The sequence below is a fragment of the Lates calcarifer genome, linkage group LG15, assembly GCF_001640805.2.
Source record: "Lates calcarifer isolate ASB-BC8 linkage group LG15, TLL_Latcal_v3, whole genome shotgun sequence".
Lineage (NCBI taxonomy): Eukaryota > Metazoa > Chordata > Actinopteri > Centropomidae > Lates > Lates calcarifer.
This window is the reverse complement of record NC_066847.1, coordinates 18,693,436-18,718,080: the sequence shown is the minus strand read 5'-3', so window position 1 is coordinate 18,718,080 and position 24,645 is coordinate 18,693,436. Positions and strand designations below refer to the sequence as shown.

General features: G+C 39.1%; 1 protein-coding gene across 2 annotated transcripts in view; it reads right to left on the bottom strand.

The window, feature by feature from the left end:
- Positions 1–1,459: 1,459 nt before the first annotated feature.
- The window catches only part of LOC108893161 (pyruvate carboxylase, mitochondrial), a 261,450-nt gene continuing 238,264 nt past the window's right edge, over positions 1,460–24,645 (bottom strand). For both annotated transcript variants that reach the window (XM_018691027.2, XM_018691021.2), the window contains exons 22-27: positions 21,588–21,767; positions 16,612–16,786; positions 15,687–15,760; positions 6,450–6,590; positions 5,935–6,036; positions 1,460–4,811 (exon numbers count right to left, since the gene is read on the bottom strand). In XM_018691027.2, the coding sequence (XP_018546543.1) occupies positions 4,662–4,811; positions 5,935–6,036; positions 6,450–6,590; positions 15,687–15,760; positions 16,612–16,786; positions 21,588–21,767 (822 nt within the window). In that variant the 3' untranslated portion in view covers positions 1,460–4,661. The remainder of the gene's footprint in view (positions 4,812–5,934; positions 6,037–6,449; positions 6,591–15,686; positions 15,761–16,611; positions 16,787–21,587; positions 21,768–24,645) is intronic.

The following is a 24,645-nucleotide window of genomic DNA, read 5'->3' as shown; positions in this document are numbered from 1 at the left end:
CAAGTCTTTTCGCTTGAAAATTCATTGCTGAAATCTCATAACTAGTTGGACACATTTTTCTGAAAGAGCTGTGATTTGACAGCTTGATATGTAATGCAGGACTTAAGCTTTCAGATGAAATATACATTTTCCTCTGACCAGCGCTGATCTGATCAGTCTGCTTTGTGGTGAAACCTTGACAGACAGAATCATTCAAGGTCGTGAAGATAATATTTGTTCTTGAAAACCATTGACAAAAGCTGGCCTTCACTTGAGTCTTTCTTTTGCTCTTACTCCTGCAGTGCAACATTTCAGAAAACACTTCAGTGTTTTGGAAAACACAGTAACATTTCAGATTATAGACCGATTGAAACAACAGTTCTCTTTTGTGATTGAACAAAACCTTAGTCAATAGTTTGTTTGTGTATGATGTCAGTGAAATTCAGCTCAGGGGCAGAAAGTAATTCTCTATATGGAAAGAACTATCACAAGCTCTCAAAATGCCTACAGTTTGCATCATTTATGGTTGCTCAAATCAGTCAGACCAAGAAATCTCAAGAGGTATCTGTTGGGTACCAAAAGTTTGAAAATAGGAAAATGCAAGAAATTAAGTGGAGCCAGATAGCCCCAATGCTCCTGTGTGAAACTTAGTTTCACAATTTTACACACTGTGTGTAAAATTAGTTTAAGCTTAGGGGCAGTGATGCATCCACCTCTTTGTCAATGCCAAATCTTGGATACAACCTGGCTGCAACCTTTTTTTTTACACAATGAATAATATAACAAGCTTTTGAATACAATAATGCAAATACAAATGCAACCTTTTTGGCTTCTGGTGTCCTATAAAAAGCAGTCTGTACTCTGGGTCATGTTCCAGATGGCTGAGAGTTGTTCAAAGCTTCACCAAATAGTAATTATTCTCTCCAAACATCTCAAAAGGTTTCACCTCAATAAATATTCAAATGATTCGATATCTCGCCAAAAATCTGAGATTAAGAAAGAGATTGAGAAAAAGTCCAAAAACTGAAAACAGATTTGTAACTCAGTTATTTCTTTTTCTTTCATCTTCCATTAATTATCTCACGGCCCCTCAGTTTTATTTGGTGACCTGTATATAAAACTGTACATCTCTTCATTTTTGAAACTAGCTCCACCTCCAGCAGCTACAACAGTAACATGCTGCCTACACACTGATGCTTCAGTGTTAATACTCTAATGTTGACATCTATAATGATATATCATTCAGAGGGATCAAACTAGTACTAATTTATTACTTTAACCACATTTTGCTGATAATACTTTTCATATCTTTTCGTATACTTTCAGTATCTTTGATTTTGTTGTGTGAAATGTTGCAGTGTTTTCTGAAATGTTGCAGTGTTTTCTGAAATGTTGCATTTTGACCTAGAGGGCCACCGTAGCACTAGGTTTATCTCTGGCCTGCTGTGTAAAACATGCAGTACACACCAACACAAGCTGATTCAGTTACAGTTAACTTTATTTGTAAGTACAGATAGAACAAGAACAATTATCGCTTTTATTTGATACTATTTGTTTCCCTTTTTGTGCGCTCCAGCTCTTAGTCGCTCCAAACATACTATACCTTTAACAAGTAAATGTAAACTACATCAGTAAATTAAGATTATTAAAGTAAAATGTAGGATTGTTTAGAAATACCAAAATGAAAGAAATCTTGACAACTCGAACATATTTTGATAGAAATTTCATGGAGACATTTTGAATCTGAGGACAGTCATGCCTGCTAAACTGAAAGTAAATAAACAGTTTGGTTAGTTTCACAAAAACACACAATTGAAAGCAATAGAAAGAAAATAGAAATGTCACAGACCCTATTTTCATACTCTCTGTGACAGTTCACCTCTAGATTGCATGAGCTCAAGAATAGGTCAACGTTATATCCCCATTTCTGAAACAAATAACGCTTCCCAGCTATGTGTACTCTTTCTGATTTATTCCTTTTCCCCAGACACTGAACAGTAGTACATTGTCATAAGCACGGTTGTTGGAATCGCTGCTGGCTAAGACATAGAGAAACACTGCGATACAGTTTACATTATTGCATGAGTTGATGCCAACATCTTAAATGTGCAAATTTACACTGTGGAGGGAAGGGAGGGAGAGAGATGGAGAGGAAAACTTGATGAAAAAGTGATTGGATAAATGAGGCAGGAAAAGCAGATAAAGCAGAGCTAAAAAGGAGGGGAGGAGGGACCATTATATCATTGTGCAACAGCTTGTCAAAAACACTCAGTCATACATTCTCACCACTTTATCTCCATCTCTTTCATACAGATTGATACAGTGAGGCATGGTGGTGTGCTGGGTGAGTGAGTAGACATATCAGTGTTCTAATTAAGTATGGCATCACTGCTCAGTATTGATGCATAGTTCAAAAGGGGACTCATACTCAGAGGTAATGGTGCAAAAACTCTGGAAACAATCCAGTCGAGTATAAAGTGATTCAAGTTCAATTCTTTGTCTCAATCGATGTGCTCTGTCCGATGTTTTGGAAAGTAAGCTGTTCTCTTCTCGTGCTTGCTATCCCACACACACCTTGCTTCACTGTGGTACAAAGATATTGTGACGCTTCCTTTCCTACTGTAATTGATATGTGGTCTAAATGTATTCCTGTTTGTTCACTGACTACTTTCACTGGTCAATGTAGGTGCACATTCAGTTTGGCATAGATCACTTTCAGGTTCCATACCCCCAGATTGTTGAAAGGCCTGCAGCTGACATTAGAGGAGTTATAAAACACACTTTAATTTTCTGAGAGCTTGATTCCAGTATTTAAGCTGAGTGGGGTTGTTGCTGCATTGCTGTTAAATGTTTTGGATAGTGTTGCTATGGGGATGTAGCCGCACCACTGTGCAGTGTATTTGTTTTTTGTGTTGTTTTTTATCTAGGCAGCACTCAAGGGCTAGGAGTGTTAGTGTGACTATTTTGCATTGCTGCATGTGTGTATGAATATTTCATTTCTTAGAATGTTTCAGCTCTGGAGGTGTAACATTATGAAGACTGGTTGACTTTGTCTTAAAATTTGCTTGCACACACACACATTTAGACTCATTTATGCAAACACACACACGCATTAGAAATATAAAGCTGAGTGCTGCTGCTCGGAGTCTCCAGAGTCTCTTATTAGTCCGGCTAATTTCACATCATTTGACAGAGAATTAATTCATAAATTAATCAGCAGAGCCTCAGAAAATAACACCACATGCCTCCATTACACCACCATGTAATCCCATTTACACCTAGCATTAAAATCCCCATGTAGACAGAAGACCATTCACCATAATCTCTGCCTGGTTCTGAAAAGACAGGGTGGAACTGCTCCTCTGACAGCCTCACACTATTAAACCAGATACTTAAAAGGCCTTAGAAACCACCTTAAGACTCTGTGACTTCATACCTCTATGATGATACAGTCGATAGAACTCGGGTGGTTTAGTTGGGTCACCCTACTGCTGAATTTGGATTAAGAAAACCACATCTAAACCAATGTATTTTGAAAAAGTCATATCTCTAATCCTGTTTGGGTGTTTCCAATATGGCCTACAGTTTTTTTTAACATGGTAATGACTTGCTTCTGCTTTGGGATTTTAAAGACAGGTGTGAGTGGGGAAACATTTCTGACACCAGATCAAATTCTTTAAAAAATAAACCACCATCTACTATTACTGATACAGTAACAGAATATGTTTTTCACTTTGGTGCAACATCTAACATTTCTCTCATGTTTATCTGTATCCTTGTCAGCCCAGTTTGGCGCCACTTGCTTTGTTGTGCTCATTTTTAGTCACATAATAATTTAAGATGGTTGTACAAAATATTGTTTTTTTTTAATCCTTCAACCCCTGTGTACTTTGTCTTTTCCAAAAATCAGTCTTAATTTTTTGAATACAAAAATAAAAGGGAGTCTAAATGCAACCAATGATTACACATTCCCAGAATGCACAGTGACTAATGTTAGTTTGATAATGTCTTGCAAAGGCGAGCATGCTTAAAAAAAAAGAAAAGAAAAATAATGTTCCCCTATGAAAAAATGATTTAGTAATACATCCGCAAACCTGTCCTCTTACGTCTGAACCCTGCTGATTACAAAGAAAAACATTTAGTAGTCATTAATATAGTTTCACCTACTCAGTTTTAATATATTAGCCAACATTAACAGCATAGAAATGATCCTGTTAGTGTTACACATAGTTAGCTCTTTGTAGTATCACGTTTAAGACTAGCATTTAACGGAATGTATCACCATTCAAATATTCCTTATCTCATTCTATATTTTTTCCCACAAGCTGACAGGACATTAGTAGATGTACTGAGATATACTGTTCTTTGACCTAATCACCACATCTATGGAATTACTTAGATTTTGGGAGATTTACATAGAGACTGAGTAGTGGTATAATTCAAAGAGGACTATTCAGGACTGTCATATCATCTGCTCTTTACACCCTTCAGGTCTGGATTTTGTGTCCCCAGAGTAACAGAACAGAATATGTATGCAGTACTACCACAAAAGAGTTCTGTGCCTGTTTTTCCTTTTTTTTTTTTTTTTTTTTTAACCCCCCCCTTCCACCACTCACAATTTCCCAAATCAGATTGTCTAACCCCTACTATTACTCCCCCCTCCCTCTCTCTGCCCTTTCAGCCTACTCCTCGATTTCCAGGATCAGGTCATCTCCCTCCAGGGAGGCATCGGCCGTGACATGGACTGCCTTAATGGTCCCAGCCATCGGGGAGTTGACCACGGTCTCCATCTTCATGGCCGAGAGGACACACAGCGGCTGACCCTTCTCCACCTTTCATGATTATAAAGATAATTCACAGAGCATTAAAAACACGAATCAAATGCACAGATCACTGAACAAGTGCTGTAGCTGAAGGTTAACAAGAAAGTACACTCAAAGAATGGGACAGGAAAGCTATTTTACTGTAACAACAAATGCAAGCACATTGTTGCTAATGCTTAGCACATTACTAGAGTAACAAGCTCACTGTGAGCGTGCGTGCTTCACCCAGAACACTTACCCATATACTTAAGTGGCCATATTTGCAGTTTCACTCTTGTTTATCTGGGTTTTGAGATTCCTGTCTCTACCCCATTACAATGGAGGTGAATGGAATTCAGTTTCTTTGATTGAAAATAGTTCTGTCACATTTTTGTAATGCCATTTTTCAGTGCTGTGAGCACCACAAATGAAATTCCATTCATCTCCTCAGGGCTGGAGCCTCAGTACCTTGTTAGTGCTGACCACAGTGTGTCCATAGCACATTACGAAAGACTACAAAGTACTACTTTTTTTTTTTTTTTTAAACCAACACTATGCTATTTTGTTTAGTCAGACTTCTGTGTACTTAGACAACAATTAACATAAGGTGTTTGGATTTTTCTTTGTTAAACTACAATTTTTTTGAATTGATATTCCTCTAAGCAAGGTATCAAAAAAACAGTATTTTTGTATCAATACTGGAATGAAAGCACTGCATCAGCAATACTGAAATGTTTAAAACACTATCCAGGCGCACACTTCTACTGTATTGGTGTAGAGGCAGAAAACCCAGGTGGACAGGGTTCGGTGGAGTGTGAAATATTTCTGTTTTATAGCTGATATTATACCTGCATTTTGGTATGTTTGACAAAATGACTCTTCTTGATATTTTACTTGCAGGAATAAAAACAGAAAACCCTGTTAATTATTTTAGCAAAGGAAGCCAATCTTTCCAAAGGTTTGATACACAAGCTTTGCATTACTAAAAAACAGTTTGAAAATGGCAATATTATGATATAAATCAGGAGTTATGAGATTAAATTATAAATTAACTTGATCAGATGAATCCATCATTTTAACACTAATCCAGAATACTCAGATCTGATAAAAACTGAAATGTTGACAGAAGAGAGGTGGTTAACAATAAACTGACCTTGTTTCCAACTTCCACTTTGACCTCCAGGACCTTTCCAGGCATGGGTGCTCCCACCTGACCCTTGATAGACTTCTGAGCCTTGGGATGGAACTTCATTTCCTGGATGGAGAGACAAAGAGAGATTTCATGCATCCATCTGTCCAGTGGCTCATCCATCCAAGTCACCTACACATTCCTGCCTCCATTTATTCACTCATCTGGACAATAATCCATAGATGCAGTTGTTCAATCACCCATTCATACATTCCTCCCTAATAAGCCTCCATCTAGACTCTCAACTTTTTGTTTCTATGAATAAATATCACCTGTAATTGTCAAGTGAACTGTCACAAAATGTCTCTTTTCAGATTAAAGACTGACATAGAAAACATGTCTTTCAAGAGCCTTTCCTTCCTCTCTCCCTCTAGCCATCTATCTATTTACCTGCACTGACACTCCTCTCAAATCATCCATCTTTTATTCATCTACCAACCCATACATTTCCTCTTTAATCAACAGTTCCCCCTGCATACCTTCATTGCGACGGTGTCTTTAACCAGCACAGATCTCAGTTGTCCATTCAGCTCAAAGAAGACCTCTCTCTGACCAGCCTTGTTCAGGTCACCCAGTGCCAGGGCCTTGATGTGGAGGATCTTCCCTCTCTCCAGCTCCACCTGAGATAAAACGAAGCCAGAGAGTGGAGGAAGAATTGAGCAGGAGGGGAGGACAGAAGAGAGAAAATGAACGAAGGGGGAGAGTGGGAAGGAGGAAGGGACAGAAATGAGATTATATTAGAAAATTTAAATTAATACATGGCTGCTCAGTTCACAAGTCCAGCGAAAGCAATAAAAACAGACTGCTGAGCCTGGTGAAATTAAAAAGTGAAGTTAGTGGAGTGAGACAAGCAGAATGTTTTTCTTCTTGTATTTCTTTTCACACACTCATCGGGTTGTGGTTTCCCTGCATGCACTCTGTTGGAAGACATGCCAATCCACGAGAAGTGACTCACTTTGAAATGGATTAAAGGCCAGTAGGTCCCATATTATTCATATATTGGTCCTGAAACATTAAGTCATTCAATTGATAAATTAATTGACTATATTCTTAATATCTGATTGTTGCTTTCATATCTGGATTGGACCAAATTGTCATTGACTTTCATGCATTAATAAATAACACCACTGCTCATAACATCACTTTTTGAATCCATTTAAATTGCTCCAAACAGGTGTTAAAGCTGCCTCCAAGCACAACAGTTGAAGTTGTTTATCAAGTAAAAATACTAAACATGAGCCTAAAATATTTAAGATATGCCTTGGGGGGTGTCCAGCTAAACAGAATTTGAAAATGGATTTGAAAAACTTGGTAGTTTCAGCCCTGAACTTATATATAGTAGGGAAAGACTTAATAAACACTGTACTGTATGTGGAGGCAGTTTCACTTGTTACCTCAGAGACACCCAAACAGGACATGAATGGGTGTATGCTGCATCTGCATCATGAGTGTTTACACCACACAGGCTTTTCACTTGACATATCAATTCTGACATCCAATAGAGGGAGAAGTGGTAGAGACAGAGAGAAGGACAGGATGGTGAAAGAAAGACATGATGGCATAATATAGGATGTAAAAACATTTACTCTGCCTTTAAACTCTCTGACTTTGCCTGCCACCTGTAACAGTGTTGTTTTAAGACAAAGACATTACTCTTTCTCTCTCTATCAACACCAGACAGACTTCTTCCTTCTCATATCAATTCTGGTCACTGCTGTGTTGTCTTGCTGGTCTTTCCCTTGACACCGGCCACTGTACTTCTTCATTTATCTCACACCTCCTCTCAAATCTCGTCTCGCTGGTCGGAAACTCATTTTTTCCGTCTTTCCATTTGTTCAACTTCCTCTCTCCTGCTCTCAATCTCTCTCTTTGTCAGTCCTCCCATGTGTCACAGCATTCCATTTTGTATTGTTATTTTTCTACCTATTTCTGGAGCCACTCTGTCGCTCATGCAGTTGTTAATTCCCCTCATCTGGCTCTTTCGGCTTCTCTTTTATCTGGTCTGGCTCTCTGTCTTTCCTCTGCTGTGTCTATCTACCTCTCTTCCTCGACCCTTCCCCTCTCATCCTTTTTGTTTTGTTTTGTTTTCTCCATTGATATTCCAAACGAAGTCTCAGTGCAAAGACGAAAATACACGCTGCTGCAGGTATGTATTGATCTCAATTTCATTCTGCCTCTTTCTCTGGATGCTCTTACTCTTCATCTGTTTCCCTCCCTCCATATCTGGTAACAAAACCTCTCTTTGCATGCGTTTGCTTTCTCTCTAGCAGTCAATCCTCATCTCTCCCTGTTTCTCTCTCCACCTTCCTTTACACTGAACTTGTCTCCAGCTTGTTCTGTTTTTAAATCGGGCTTTTGGCAGCTCTTTGCAAAAAACAAAACTCTTTCCCTTTTCCAAATGCGTGGCTTCTACTCTACATCTCCTCATAACTGCTCCCATAAAAAATACCGTATGAGTCTCTTTGAAGAGTTGCAAAAAATGTATGAATCTTTTGAAGATGACTTTGTCTAAGATTTAACTGTGTGTATGTATGACAGTTGTATACAGAGCTAAAAAGACAACTTCAGTGCACTGTGTATTATACACTGTAATATTCTAAAATATGTGTCACAGAAAAGCAATACAAAACAATTTATCTGTTAAATATCAAGTCACAAAGATATAGTTTTTGATGACTTCAGTGCTACTTGGCAATGCAAACAGTTCATTACTGGGTAAGGCATTAAAAACACACATTTTAAATGAAGAATTTCTCCCCTAACAGACCCCAGACTCCCCCCCTCAGACAAGCTACATAAATCAATCAACATTCTACAAAATAAAATTCTATCAAATTCAACCCTGACCACACAGCCTCCTCCTGGTTTGGTTTCTTATTAGCAGCCTTGCGATAGCCTCTTTTGTGTATTATGCATGTTCCATAGCTCAATGATACATCTGCTGTGTTATCCTCTACATAGCCCTCACATGCTTCATGTGTTTATTTAGGGAGTAGCCTGAGGCACATTGCTTTTCTGTCAAATTCAACTGCTTAACCACTTGAATCCATAGTATCTAGTCTCACATTATGCTTCACATCATGTCTTTGATATGAGTTTATGAATGACTTGTGTGAACTGTCAAAGAGTAATGAGATTACTGCAGTGAAAAGAGTTTAATGTGTTAGTGTCTGTGCACATTAACACTGACGGGGTGTGTATGACTGGGTTCATGTTTGTGAAAATCTGTTTATATTTACGTCAAACGTGATTAATACCATAGTGAGTCATCAGCACATGCCAGATAGGTCAGTGTGTTTTTTCTCCTGCCTGTGTGGGTGTATATTTGTGTACAGGAATGTACACTAAATAGCCTTCAGATGCCATTTCAAAAACTGGTCATTTGGTCTTTAAAAAGCTATTTTATTGGACACGTGCCTGAGTAGATTTTGTTCAACAGGCTAAAGTTTGTCAGAAACTGGCTGAACTATAACTGAATCCTTATAGAACAAGCAATTACACACAAAAAACTCTGCAGTGGTTGTCTTTCCAAAACATTCAGAATACAAAGAGGAATCTTGTTGGCTCACTGCTCACTCTTTAGCTGATAAGGCTTTTGTACTGGATTTGCAACAGGCTTGAAATGGAGAGCTAAACAATACCAAATGATTACTGTGAAAGCCTTCATATCTACTTCCAACAACATCAACAACTCAGGACTTTAGGCCTCGCTCAGCGCTCAAAAAGATTTGGTGCTTAAATCTGTTTTGATCAAGATTTCTGCTGTGTGCTTCACACACTAGCTGCCAAGAGCTCATAAACAGCTTTTGTTCCAAATATACAGTTAATAGTGTGGTTGCGTAAGTACTGCTAGAGTCATCTGTAATGGGCAGTTGCTGTCTTTTGCTGCTGTCACAAACACCAACTAAGGCTCACAAGCTCAAAGGATTTTCTTCTGTTGCATCCTCTGAAGATCATCCATTTTTTATTTTAGATAATTTGACAGAAAACCAAATTTAAGTCTTAGTTTCATGTTCTGTGACCACTTTGGCCTAATGTATTTATTGCATTTATCCTGTACAAAATCCTGTTAACCTGCATTATCTTTTCTGTTGTTTTTTACAGGTGCATGTCTGTATAGTGTTAAATTATACTGATACCTGCATTCAACTTGGAAAATTGTTTTCTGGGTAAAGGACAGGGGTGATGCTTGCTAAAGCGAGCGATACCATCTAGGCTACAAAAAAAATTCTTAATTTGAAAACTCACCAAATTGCTTTGGCTGCTCAGTGCCATTTTCTCTCCTCAGGGCTCCTCACCACCCTGACTACTGCAGTCAGCATTGCAAAACTTGCCATGCATGAGTGAAAAAAGAAATGTGTCTCTGGCGAGCACTTAACAGTTACCATTTCTGACAGTCCTGAGACAGACTGACACACTACCATGCTCCCACTACCTGTCTGTGCATTTGACAACAGCTGTTTTCTGTTATTATGACTCTCAAAGGTTGCAGCAGCGGCCATTCACAACAGTCAACCTGCTTCTAATATATATAACACTCATATCAAACTATCATGGGTATGACACATGTACACTTCATGTCTCAAAAAGTCAACTTGTCAGGAATTTAGGAAGCTTAACTTCCCAAGTGATGTCTGTGTTTTAACATTGTTCATGATAGTCTCAGAACTGAAATGTTGTGATTCTTCATTAAAACTTCAGCATTTGTCGTTATAAACACTGCAGTCTGCTTCTCCACTGTACCCATCTCATACATAAACATATTAACCAGAAGAAATTCCCACTATATAGTAACATAAACTTGAAGCAGAATATTAGAAACCTCTGAATATAGCGCAGTCTGTCACAACACCAACTATAACCTCCATGCTGAAACAAGTCATTTAATTAACACCTCTGTGATGCATCAGATTGTACAGGTGCATCTTATAAAGTGGTCACTGAGTGTAAATTAGTGCTTTGATTGAAAGTAAATACTATTATGCAGTACTCTTGAATTAAACAATCCACATTGAAGTAAATATATCAGCAGTATAATGAAGTGGCATACATGACCTGACCCTACTTTCATGAACAGCACTTGTAAAAATGAGCTGGATTAGAAATGACAACAGCAAGATCAGTCCCTCCTCATACAGCAGCTTCATTTGGCCCTTGAGGAATTTTTCACAGTAAAAGAAAAAAAACAGCTAACAGAAGCTTCATGCTGCATTTGACAGGTCACTTTTTTCCCTTTTTCTTTTTTAACATGTTTTCATTCTGTCTCTCGCCTGGTACCGCTAATAGGGCCTGATCTGGGGGGAGTATCCATTGTCATGACAACAGAGAGAAGTTTGTTTCTGTGGTGATGACTGACTGATCTTGAGCACAAATCTTGAGTGCCTGAAAGTTCTAAAAGTGACAGCAGTTGGAGATTAGATAAACAGCAGCAAAGGAAGGTGAATACTGAGAGTAGAAAAGAAATTGTAGGTTTTTAAGTGTTTTGTTGGTTATTTAGCCCTTTTTGTTGATGAATGTTGTTTGTACTACAAATCAATAACATTCTATTCAAGCCAACTATTTAGCATGTTGAGAGAAATGGAAAGAAATGGCACTGTACACACTAAACTGTGGCTTCAGATCAAATTAAAGGACTCAAACTGCTGCAGCTGCCAAGAGTCTTTATCAAATTATTTCAAGGATTTATTCTGATCAGTGTTTGGTGATCCAGCTGTGGGTCTTGTGCCAGATCTCGACTTACTGCATCAAATGATATATACCCTGTGGTGATTGACATGAAAGCAGGGTGGAAGGTCTGCCCATCTTTAGGGTCAGTGCAGCTCCTGATTCTCTGATAATAACACAGCAGCAGAGTAGCAGTCCTCCCCGTGTCCATCATAATTTAAAAATCAATTAACACAAGCCTGGAACCATTTTGCTGCAGTGAAATGAAGCAGTAATTAAGCGTGGTTGCCTTTGGTCGCTCTGAATCTCTGTCAGTTAAATCTGTGTGTGTGAAGGTTGTTCATAATGAGAGATTCACAAGAAAATATTGAAAGAAAAAAGGTGTTGAAGGAACAGATGACTCATAATGAATGATGTGTGTTAGGGTTCTACTTGGATTATAACTAATGCTGGTAGAAAGATGAGTATGAATGATGCAGAGACTAGACATGAAGCCTTGTAAAAATGTTAAGAGGTAACAGGTGGCTGAGGGGAATGCAGATTTCCTCTGAATTTTGTCATGCTAATTTTAATTTAGTCAGGACACAAAAGTGCTCTTCAAAAGACATGTCTCTTGTAAACTATGAAATCAAAATATTGAAGATATAAAAGCTGAGGAGAGAATAAAGTGATGACTCAACTGTCCCTGTAACATTCTAACTCCGTCTTCTTTTAGTGCATAATATAAATATCTTTCAAAAAGTGGATTTTAAAATACCTTGGAAAACAACAAGGTTTGAGATAGAGGTTCTATCTCAAACAGATAAAAGTTCTTTCTTCAACTTATAGAGAAATTCTGGTATTTACTGCAGGTCAGTACTGCAGGTAGTAGCTAGTTAAGTAACCAAATAGTTAGCCTGGTTTGTTGGCTGATTTCCCTGGTAGTGGATTCTTATTAGCAACTCTGTCTTTACTTTTCCTAAGGACTTGGAGAGAAGAGAGAGTGTGTGACATGTCTGTGTAAAGTTTATCTAGAAAGCTTCAGGAGACTTGTGCCACAAGGCCTGATGTGCATTGTTTTGCTAGTTACATTTCCTGAGTCTACTACAGGAATGGCTAGTGAAAACTTAGCATGCCCCAGTTTCTTTTAAGCTAACTACATTATATCCTCTACATAGGGCGGTGGTTGTAGGATGAGAAGATCAGTAGAGCTTCACATCCTTAGCTACAACCCGAAGGCTCTAGGACAGGCCTGTTACACCTGGTGCCACAATCAGGTGCTGAAACCATCAACATCGGAATCAGCAGCTGCAGATGAGCACACCCCTCCACACAGAGGATCACTATTGTGAAAACAGGTGAGCAGCCACAGGCAGGACTTAAGAAAACATTAGGCATCCTGGCACAAGACTGGCTGTAGACCTGGAGAACCAGCTGAAGCTCCCACTGCACATTGTCACAACTACCCCTCAGGCCAGACATCCCGCTGGTCTCACTGGCTACAAAGAACACCATTCTGGTAAGACTGACAGTACTGTGGAATGACTGCACGAGAGGAAGAGGGCCAGACCAGATATGAAGAACTGGTCACTGAATATCCTAAGCAGGGCAGGGCTGCAGGCTGCCTATCAAGACTGGATGCAGAGGATTTGTGGGGCAATCACTACAAAGCCTTGAGCCAACTTGACTTGATCAGAGCCATCAAGAACATCACTGAGGCAGCAGAAAGATCCTCCAGATGGCTCTGGATTAGGAGAGGAGAACCATGGAGAGAAGTAAAGGCTACCTGAACACAAGCTGTGGCCTGATCAATCACAGCTGGGTCACCTGGAAGAGGCTGTCAGATTCTGAAAGACCTGAGACACTGAGTGACCCCAGGATACGTAGCAGATGATATGTTCCATGTGAGTCTCATGATGGAATTTATACACTATCCTCAGCCAACATCAAAGGCAATAAAATAGTCCAGGACCTTCAATTCATCAAGGTATTTTTTTTTTAATCCAATTCCATTCCCTTCATTTATTTATAACAATGAGGGATGCCAGCACTATTACCTAACACTTCATCTGCACAATGTTTTCAGATTTTACATTCATGGCTCAAAGAACAAAACCACTGCCTTTGCTGTCAACATCTTTCAGCAAGACCAAAGTCTTGCAACATCAGTCCCTGCATCTTCTCATTTTACTGTGTCATCAGTACACTATAGTCCTCCATGAACATTACTGCCTATTTCTCAAAAACATACAAGCATATACCAATACCAACAGTACCAATACCACAACAGTTTGCTACAGAGCTGCACTGAAAAATGTCACAGCTATCATCTGTGACCTGCCTCACCTCCTGTTTGAATGCTTGATACTGCTGCCATCTGGTCACAGGTACAGTGTCTAAGTGTACAAGTTAGAAAGTGCCGTTTTGTACTGAATCACCACTGTCAAAGCACACTGGACTCTTGATAACTGCACTGCTTTTCCCATACAAAACTATATGAAACAACACATCGTACCATGCCTGTGTCCACTGTGTTTGTATGTTGTAGTACCTGATTGACTTTTCTATTCAGGGATTAGCTAAAATCTAATGGGATACTGTTCATGTTTTTTAATGGTGCCATTTTGATTCTTCAGTCTGTGTATTTGCAATTGTAAAGAAAATTCTATCTATAACCTAAAGTAAAAGCTAGAAAAGGATAGATTGTGCTACAGCCTTTAAAAAAAACTTAAAGTTTTGAATATCGTACTAAAAACATTTCCTTGTCTGACATATTGAGTGACAGACTCTTCTTACATTTCTTTCAGGAGCAAAGCAAATATCTTTTTATCTGGTGTCTGATTCTGGCATCTGTCGCAAAGGTTACTGTCAGTAGTTTCAACAGTCTCTTTGGAATTCACTCTTCAGTCTGGACTTGAACAATCACTTAAGTTTGAGTTTTGCTCATCAAAGCGGTTTCTCCTGTCATTCTCCTGAAATGTTATCTGTTTACACCGCACTTCCAGGATAAAAACAGCATCTTTCTCCGTATCTGTCTTCTATTCTGAGAAAAACTTTCAATCTGCATCAGCAGAGGACATCTTGCAATATTTGCTGACTGTATCTTCATTTATGTTAAAACCAATTTCCAGCCTGCTGATTCTCCTTATGTAACAGTTTGGAGTTGACAGGAAATGGTTTCCTCTTTAGGTGCCAATATTCTCCAGGACTGTGTCAGTTTCAGATTTGTGTGGCTTTGCTGTTACAAGTGACAGCCAATTATCACATCCTCTCACTAAGAGAGTTACATTCCTGTTCCCCAGTAATTTGTTTGCATGCAAAGCAAATTAATCTCATTTGTTTTATTCCTTCGTTAGACTGCATGTTCAGCTCCCTCCCTGGTGGAGAATAAACAAACGGTACACGCCTTAGAAATCTCTAACAGTTATATTTTGGTCTGAGATATTGTCCCTCAGTGCCTTTCAACTGGCCTGCTCTCAAACATCATATGACAAAATGAATCTGTTATTTCTGTGCGGGAAGGCCAATCTGATGGCTGGAGGGATCAGAAATGCTGTTTGTTGTTCCCTTGATAAAGAGTTAATATCTCTGTCTTCCCCACTGTGTTATCAGCACTTCAGTGTGCCTCTGCACCAAACTGCATCAAACCGCAGCCATCTGCAGTGATGGAAAAATCATTTCCTGCTGATAATGTCTGTTCTTTGTGGAACAGCTATTATATTATAATTTATTAAAGCGCTAAATTGATCATTAAATGAATGTGTATTAATATTAAGTGCATTATCACAGTATTAGAATTATTTAACAATAACCCCTTTCAATTCTGGATAAATGTAACATGTACTATTGCTGTTGTTTGTACATTTTACATACTTCATATTTTTATCTTGGTTTTTAGCTTGAATGGTTACAGCTGTTCCTACAGGGCTCAGCATGTCTTCCTCAGCTTCTGACATGATGTTAAATCTTAAGCAAAAATATAAAGAAAATAAAATGGATGAACCTAATAAGAGATAAGTTCAGTATTTTTAGCCTAAAAATACAAAAAAAGTCAGTGGTATTAAGTTGTATACCTCAAACTCCTCTGCGATCTTGGGTCCATCCAGGAACAGCCTGGTGCTGAGACAGTCCACTGGACCAAAGTTGGCTGTAGAAATAGAAACAGATGTGGCATCAATGTCAGAGCAAATTGTTTAGTTATTGTGATATAAATCCTTGCTGATGACAATATACAACACTATATCTACTATATGTATGTAGTGAAGAAACTGTACACTAATTAAAACTCATCACAAAAAATCCTACTAATCTATTGCCACTGTACACACATTAAACTGCCTGGATTAATTGCATTAATCCAGGCAGCTGAATGACACTGTAGCTACTTTACTCAACTTTCAGTCGAGTTTGACTACTTGTGAAAACATCCTATTAAATCCAGCATCAGTCTTCTCCTGCCTCCTGTACATGCTGCTGCTGACTGAGTGTACTTCAAACTCATACCTGCTTAAAAATTCAGTTAGTGGTTATGCTGATTTCTCCCTCTAGCACCAGTCCTTGCTGTTCTGGTTCCTTATTTGTGCGTTATGTAAATTCCTCCTCTGAATGACAGGTGATTGCTGGGTTCTGTGTTGTTACCCCCTTCGGGGTTTGGTGACACTTTTCCCAGAATCTGAAGTATGTGATTGGTTTCCTATGCATAAGACCCCTGGACTGCCAAATACAACAATTAAAACATTTCTACCTAATAGTTCAACTTTATAATGAGTGTTCCTGACTTAAGGTTGGCTCGTGCTAATTTCAAGCCCCAGTAATAATACAAATGAGAATGAGAGAGTGTGTGTTAGAAACCAAATGCCATGATCCCAGACTTGCTCAATATAACAGACCCAATGTGATAAATTGGACATTTAATTAAACTTTAAAATAAAACAGTTGATTCCTATTCTGAAACCATTATCTGAATACAAACATCAAATATCAAACCGGCCCACTCACAAGTAAATTCTTTAAATTCCTGGAACACCTTAGGGTACATGGCTGCTGACATCACATCCTCAGGGGTGATGTCATCACTGTGTGCAGCTCGGAGCCCCTCCTCCAGGGCCTTGAAGTCCATAGGTGGCAGAGAGGCACCGGGACGACCCTCAATACGGGGGAGAGACTTCAGCACCTGGGATAGGAGGTTAAAAGAGAAAAACGAAGGAAGTGAAGAAGATGAAGAGAGGACGAGAGGTGAAGATCAAAGGTGTGAGAGAGGATGCACAATAGAAGAGAGAAACAGGAAACAAACAGTTTACTAAAAGTTTTTATTCAAAGACATATAGGCTTGCTGAATGTTTTCCTACTCCATTCCCATGGGATTCTGAAGCATGTGGGATGTATAAAGTGCTGGTGAAACCGTCACATTGTAGTTCACAACTACACATATGGATAAAAGCTACAACCTGTCAAAGCATTAAAACGACAGAAAGACTTTTGGTGGGAGGAGGAGGAAGACAGAGATGCATGGGGAGCTGCTGAGGGATAGAGAAAGAGGGAGAGAGACACTTGAATCAGAGGGAATATAAAACTTATTAATGCAAGTTATTTTTAAATTTGCATTAAAGTGGCACCACTGTTGTGTCAAGATCTGCAATGATTTCCACTTTCACTCTCTGCATCCCACTCTTTCTCAATTCATCCTTCTCTCTCCAGTAAAGCACCATCAGCTCATCAAATGACTGCAGCAGTGCTACGTATATGGCACATTGTCCTCATTCTTTCTCAGAAATAGTAGAGGAGAAGGAAAGACAGGAAGACAGAAAAAAGAGGGTAATTGTAGAAAATGGAGGCTGCTATGAGACTAATGACATTTTATCTGCCCATACAGTTGCTGGTATCTAAAACAACTTGTAGAGACAATTGATCTGAGGCTACTAATAATGTCTGGTGAAGAGATTATGTCAAGACAGGCATTTCGCCTAAAGGCTGCTGCTGCTGTTTTTATTTTCATAGACTTCATCTTCTTGTGATGACACAGTCTACATAGGCTCAGAGGAAGGGAGGCAACGTGGCAGGAGTCTCCATGCAATTAGCCTATTTAGTCTGTTTCAGTGATTCAACAAATGTTTTGGGGAAATATACAAACAGAATACACTAATAACTAAGCTTTTAGTGCTGCCTACCTCTTTGTGTATGGGTCTTTGTTTATCTTAGCTTCATGCAGGTTAAAATAACCATTGCCTCAACTGTATGCTATATTGGTAATCTTTACATGTGTTTTCACTCATTTACACTTACAACATAGCGCTGTGTGCATCAAATGAAGCATTCAGTTGACCACATCTCCTCTGTGTATATATGGTGTGCCTATACAGTATGTGCATATTTTCATGTTTGTGAACGTGTGTGTGCTGCTGTGTTGTAGTTAGTGTGTGTTTCATATCTTCACCAGTCTTTTGTATATGTGTAACATACCGGCACACTTATGTGAGCATGTGTGTGTGCCTTGCAGAAATCTCCAGACAAAGGGCCCAGTGCAATGCTATTAGTCACAGAGCTAACAGTTCAAAGATAGCTGACTCATTTGCGTGTGTGAGAGAGAGACACTTCAAAGATGGCAGGCTCATAGGAGTGCGTGCTCATTAGCATTGTGTCCTCTGAGGATGTCTTACACCTAAACTGCTTGATTGTTTAAGTGTGAGACACAGGCTGATAGTGACTGAGTGAGTGTGTGTGTGTGTCTATGTGTGACTGAGAGAGAGTGTGTCTGCATTAACAAATGAAGGAAAGACAAACTCTTCCTTCAAGGTTATTTGCTCTTTCTCCTCATTCCTCTTAAAACTACTCAACAATACACTACCACTCTCTCTTTTTTATTGTCACTGATTTCTCCTCCTCCTCTCGTTTTGAGAGCGGGCCTCTGAGGGATGGTGGTGTATTTTTTAACAATAATCTTATTTCTTGAATTCACTTCCTTTCTAATGGCCTTCTTATTCTCTCTTTCTACCCCAGTCTCCCCATCCATCCTCCCACTGTCTCCCTCTTTCTCTCTTTTGCCCTCCTGTCTTTGTTGTTTTCCTCTCCCTTGTCCATTTGTTCTCTCCACCCACACTGCAAATTAACTGAGCGTGACCGAACAAAGATGTGGAAATGCCTCAATTACCACTTTGTGTTGTGAAAAGTTTTCCCCATGCATGCTAACAACTTGTGCATTTGTGGCAGTCTGTACATCTGAAGTGAATTCGTGTGAGATCATATGATGTAATGCTGGAATTACTGCTCACTGACTAATTAATGCCACCACCGCTCCATTAAAGAAACATTACTCCCTCAATGCTGCTAACATGCAAATATAAGCTTCAGCTATGGCACATAGGGATGCAGATATCTCTCACTGTCTTGCACACAGCAATATAGTGGTGAGTATATGCCTGTGCTTACATACCAACAGATAGGAAAAGAAACTTTGCAGCTGTTATCTAATAGGCCAATCACACTAGAACATCCAGACAAATGCTTTAAGATGAACAGATGCAGTAAAGTAGCTGTAAATAAAGGTCAAAGTCCTGCCTCCAGACAGTGACTGTCATGAGCTGTCAACAGCTGCTACTCACATTGCTCAATCTGTTTTAGGAAATCATTTCATAATGTTTTACTTTCTTCCCTTTAAAAAAAACATTACTTTATACAACTTACATAAGTTTGACACCAATTACTTGGATTTATACTCCAAATGTACCCCCCAAGATATGGTGTGAGTGACAGTAGCATTTATCAGATTTATCTCAAACTTGCAGCTTGCATGTAAACACAGGCACACACAGTAAGAACAAAAATGTGAAAGGAAAGCTAACAACAAAGCTGAACCCTGAATTTAAGTGCATCAGTGGGATGGAGAGTTAGTTCTTCAGTAAGCTGTGTGCGAGAAAGCCTCTTGGTGTTTGTGTATTAAACATTGAGGGTGGATTGTTATTGTTGTCATGGTATGAATATCTGTAGGGGAGATTTAGAGGAATGCTCTGACTTTTTTTTTAGGCTGAGATAAGACATTGGCAGCACTTCTACATATGTGAGGATTTACTCTGAACACTATAAGGCAAGCTACAGCTTTGACACATTGTTTAAATGCTTAATGAATAGTGCAAGCGAGTCTCATGGAAAATACATTGTGCAAAACCAAAACGTTGGAATGCAAATATTCCTCTTTACAGTACATAAAAGGTAGCAGAAGAAAAAGTTCAGTGGCCAAAAACTTTTGCAGTCATGTATGCTGAAGGATGGCTAGCGTTTCTCAGCATAAAGAATTCCAATGCTGACTGAAAATAGAAAATAAAAATGGAAACCCAGGGATATGAATGAATACCAAAGCTGTCCACCATCTTGTTTGTTTAATAGAAATGACACCCCTGCCACATGCTTTGAGAAATATGAGACAGATTGAGAGACACTAATAGAGAGGTAGCAGACAGAGGGTTGGATAGTTTACGTCAAGACTGAAAAATCACTGTGGCTGTCAAGGGTGGAGCTGCCTGGGAAGCTAAATGAAAAACATTTGATCATATAATCTTCCAACTGTACGCCAGTGTAAGGAGATGGGGAGAAAGGACAACTTGATGATAAGGGTGACAGAATGGCAGGAGTTAGTTTCACAGAGAGGTAAACAGGGGGGGCGTAACTACAGAGATAAACCAATCCATGCAAAAATGGGTAGATGGGTTCAGAAAATTACAGCTAAGCAATGGATTTTGCAAAAAGCTAACAATAAAGATGAAAGAGACAGTAAAGAAAAAAACATGTCTGAAATTCAATTCTGCTCATCAAAAAAGGGGCAGAAAATAGAAACCTATTGTGTTTTAATTACCGTTTTAGCTTTGGCAGAGGTGTTTCAGGCTCTGCAAAAATGTTTACAAATGTACTACACACACACAAACTCTCAGTGACACATAGTGACACAATGAGTCATCTGTTAAAAAAGCGCAGACAGGGTCTCACCAAATATTTCACATTTTAGGTGCCATTCAGCTCACTGAAAATACATCATGAGACACTCAGTATCTGTGGATGTTAGTGGGGAAAAAACACATCCACTAGTTTTTCTTCCTCGAACAAATAATAAGAAATACATTCCGACTTTTTTTGGGAAATGTCAAGCGTGCTGATATGTCAGCAGGTTTCTGGGAGAATGTGACAAATTTTCCTTTATACATGCACATGTGTTCATGCACCTCTCCCAAGGAGACGTCAAGCTGTTGGCCCCTGATGCGCATGAGAATCTCACCCTCACTGTTTGCAGTCATGAAGAGAGGAGACATGAGAGGTAGACAGAGGTAAAGGAACACAGAGGAGATGAGAGGACAGAGCAATATCACGGTTTTCTTCACCGTTTTCAACGTCCTCATGGGGACTCACAACTGTCAGATGTAACCAAGCATGTGACAGAATTTGTGTGTGTGCGTGCACTTGTACGTACACATGTACCTTTAAATTGGCTCTCCTGCATTTGTGTGATGTGTTGGTTCATAAAATGTATAAGTGAGGGAAGAGGTGAAGAAGACAAAGACAAAAAGTTTTATAAGAGTTGGTTGCTGTAATCTAAACAGCTGACTATTACGTGGAACTTTTTTGCACAAGTTCAAGCAGGATGACAACTGTCAGCCAGCTTCATCTTGTCATCAGACTGAGACCCCACCTTTCCACTAATATCCAGTGATTTCACAGGTTGTGTGCTAGGGCTATCCTGTCATCCAATGATCATCTTAGTTGAAGAATATTTAAACAACATTCTAAGCCTCCCGGGAATATCTCAGCTCCCAAAGGGAGTCTTTATGCAGATGCAGATGTTACTGTTACATTTTCTTAACTACCTTTAAATTTAAGTTAATGTTCACGAAATGCTCAGTGGAAATTATTGGAAATCCATGAAAGATATTAAAATACAGGCCGAAAAATGTTGCATGTACTGTACAGTGTGTGTGTATACAGGACAGTACCTTCGATCTGAAAGGCTCAGGGAATCCTCCATGTGGTATCCCGATGTATCCCTGCAGGAACTCGACCACAGACAGGGGGAAGGACAGCTCATCAGCCCTCTCCTCCACTTCTGCCCTGGTCAGGTTGTTTTGCACCATGAACTGGGCCAAGTCACCCACGATCTTTGAGGATGGCGTCACCTGAGAGAGGAAATGAGAAGAATTGTGAGTACTAAACTGATGTCTTCCTGGTAATACTGAATCCCTTCTTTTGTTTAGGAAAAAAAGGGAGCACCAGCAGAGGATGAAGAGAAGAGCTAATATCAGCTCAGTAAGGTATTTCTATTTCACCACAGACTGAGCACAAGATATTCGAACAGCAGATGATATCTCAATTTTCTTAGGAACAAGGTGGTGTGTTATTATTTCTCTCTAGTATGTGACCACTGCTCTTTTAATCTGACAAAATCAGAAAAACTCACAGAAAATCTATTCAGGATAATATTATAGTTTTCCATGGTCTAATCTTGCTTTACGTCCATCCAGCCCCCCCGCCCACCCCAATTGTCTATCAGGCTGCATCATTTTCTCTTTCTGTAAGGTCCTGCTGTGTAGCTTCCTGTCAGAGCTACACAGGTAGGGATGCACATCCACAATGATTTCACCAAAAGAGAAAAGTGGTGACAGAATCTTTGTTTTAATGAAGATGCTGTCTATGAAGATTAAGTGCTGAGTGACCCAGAGAAAAGAGAGGGCTGGGAGAGGAGAATGAGAAATGAAAAGATGTTTACATCTATACAGTCTCTTTAATCATTTGATTTGGCAGCCATGAATGAAACTACACAGGTCTTCTCTGTGAAAAAAGAATAAACCTGAAAATGAAGAGGGAAGAAGAAAGCCAGGAAAACAGTCATTAAATCACATGTATTCTTTCTTTCATTATTTATAATGGCATATCATTATGGTAATAGTGATCTCTATTAGCATAATGGTGATAAATGGAGTCTTTTTTGACTGCGAACAGGACATTGACGCAAATATCAATTGCATGCATTACTCTTCTATTGTAATGAATGTGGTACCATTTGGTACTTGGACCATTAGAGTGAGGGGTCAATTAATGTGTCCCACCAACAATAAAAAACCTCAAACCACCTAATTGTTTGTACTCATGCTCAATTCAGCAGGTTTTTCTATAAAGGGAGAGAGCGAGGTGAAAGAATATGGCTCTCTTATTGAGACCCAGACTCTTAAGATTTATACTCTCACATTTTGGGACCCACCAGCAGAGGGCCAGTGTCCTGTTTTTGAGCCCCACACATATATGAGGAGCACTGACAGCATAAACACTGCAGAGAACAAAGAGTGGACCCACACTCTATGAGATGCCTATTTTTGTGGCAATTAGTGCACTCTGTTGATATCAGACAGCAAAAAGAGAAAGAACAGGTGAACAAATATAGATCAAATTGACATTCCCCAAAGAATTCCCCAACAAAGGACTTGACACCTATTTCTAAGAGATGTGATGCCAAATTATCCAGAGTGAGACATGAAATACACGTATGGACTCATGCAAGAGCTGCTCTGGGATTACCACAATCCTCCTGGGGTTTGGGTGCTTGTGAGGCTAGCTGAGCTCCAAGGATCACTTGAGTCTTTGAACAAGCACAGTACAACTTGAGTGCATATGTGTTTGTGTAAATGTCTTTGGTCCCTGGAGATGGCAGGACTACCAACTGCCTCAGTCTAACCTGCTGTAGTAAAAGCTATCTGTGCAAACACCGCAGTATTGATGACAGAATACTACAGTTTAATATAAACTGAGAGAGTAAGCATATTCTAAAGATAGTATACTGTTGTCTTTGGTCACCAGTTAACATGGTGAACCTGCTCTGGTCTTACAAGAATACATGTACAACTTGGTATAGCACTTCCATACTTCCATGAGGCCCAGTTTTCCTGACTTGTATGGGTCAAAATCCAAAAACACTGGATCCTACACCTACCATAATGCAAATTGCTTTCAAAAAGTAGTTTTTGTTTGACCTTTCTTATATAGTAAACACCAGCATCTTTCAAACACTACCCTCCCATTTGTAATGAAGGCTTTCTGTTATAGATTTTAGTCAGTTTAATTCATTTTACTGTATCTCACCAGAATTATCCACTCAGTGTCAATATACTGCTTTCCCGGTACCACACACACACACACACACACACACACACACACACACACACACACACACACATATATATATATATTGTATGTGTGTTTTGTAAAGTTAACCAGCTTTTATCCAAATTTAAAGAACAATGGTTTAAAACAATCTTTGGCAAAGAAGAAATTGAGAACATATACGCATATCAAACACAATTTGGGCCCTAAATTATACATTAGTTTTCACTTATCCAGCAGCCAATGGCCTTAATTGCGCAATTAAGAGCTAATATTCTTTCACTTGCAGATTCAACAATATTATGGAGTGAGAGAGACTGTGTGAGCTATATGATTCGAATGAGTGGAAGGTGAGTCCCATTTTCTTTTCTACTGCACTACAATTATTTAAGTATGTAAATTTTTCATGAAATGACTAAACAAACCCTGGAATATTCTAGTGTGCACATGATCACAAATTGAGATGGTTAAATTTTGATGTGTTTACATTTGCTGGTGAGATGGAAAATATAATTAATATTTACTCTGATTTTTCCTCTACTACATAACAATAAATGTTTTCGTTAGTGATGGATGATGATTTTTTCTGTAGACAATGAAAGTTTTAACATCTGATTCTAAAAGTTGTTTGAGTTTTTTTGAGCAGATTTTTTCCTGTCAATTTGGCTTGCCAGATAGACTACAATACCACTCAGCCTTGGCCACTGTTGCTATGGAGAAGAAGCCAGTCAGAGGTGGGAATCAGAGCGGTAGCTAGCATAAAACAAAATGCGGTTTCTGCATTTATCCAAAATTGACCCACAAAATTTTTTCAAAAGTGAAATGATTCAAGGTGCAGTCATAGTTAACTTGTCAACTTGAAGTTTTTTTGTATACAGGCATGTACCTGAAATGGCTCTT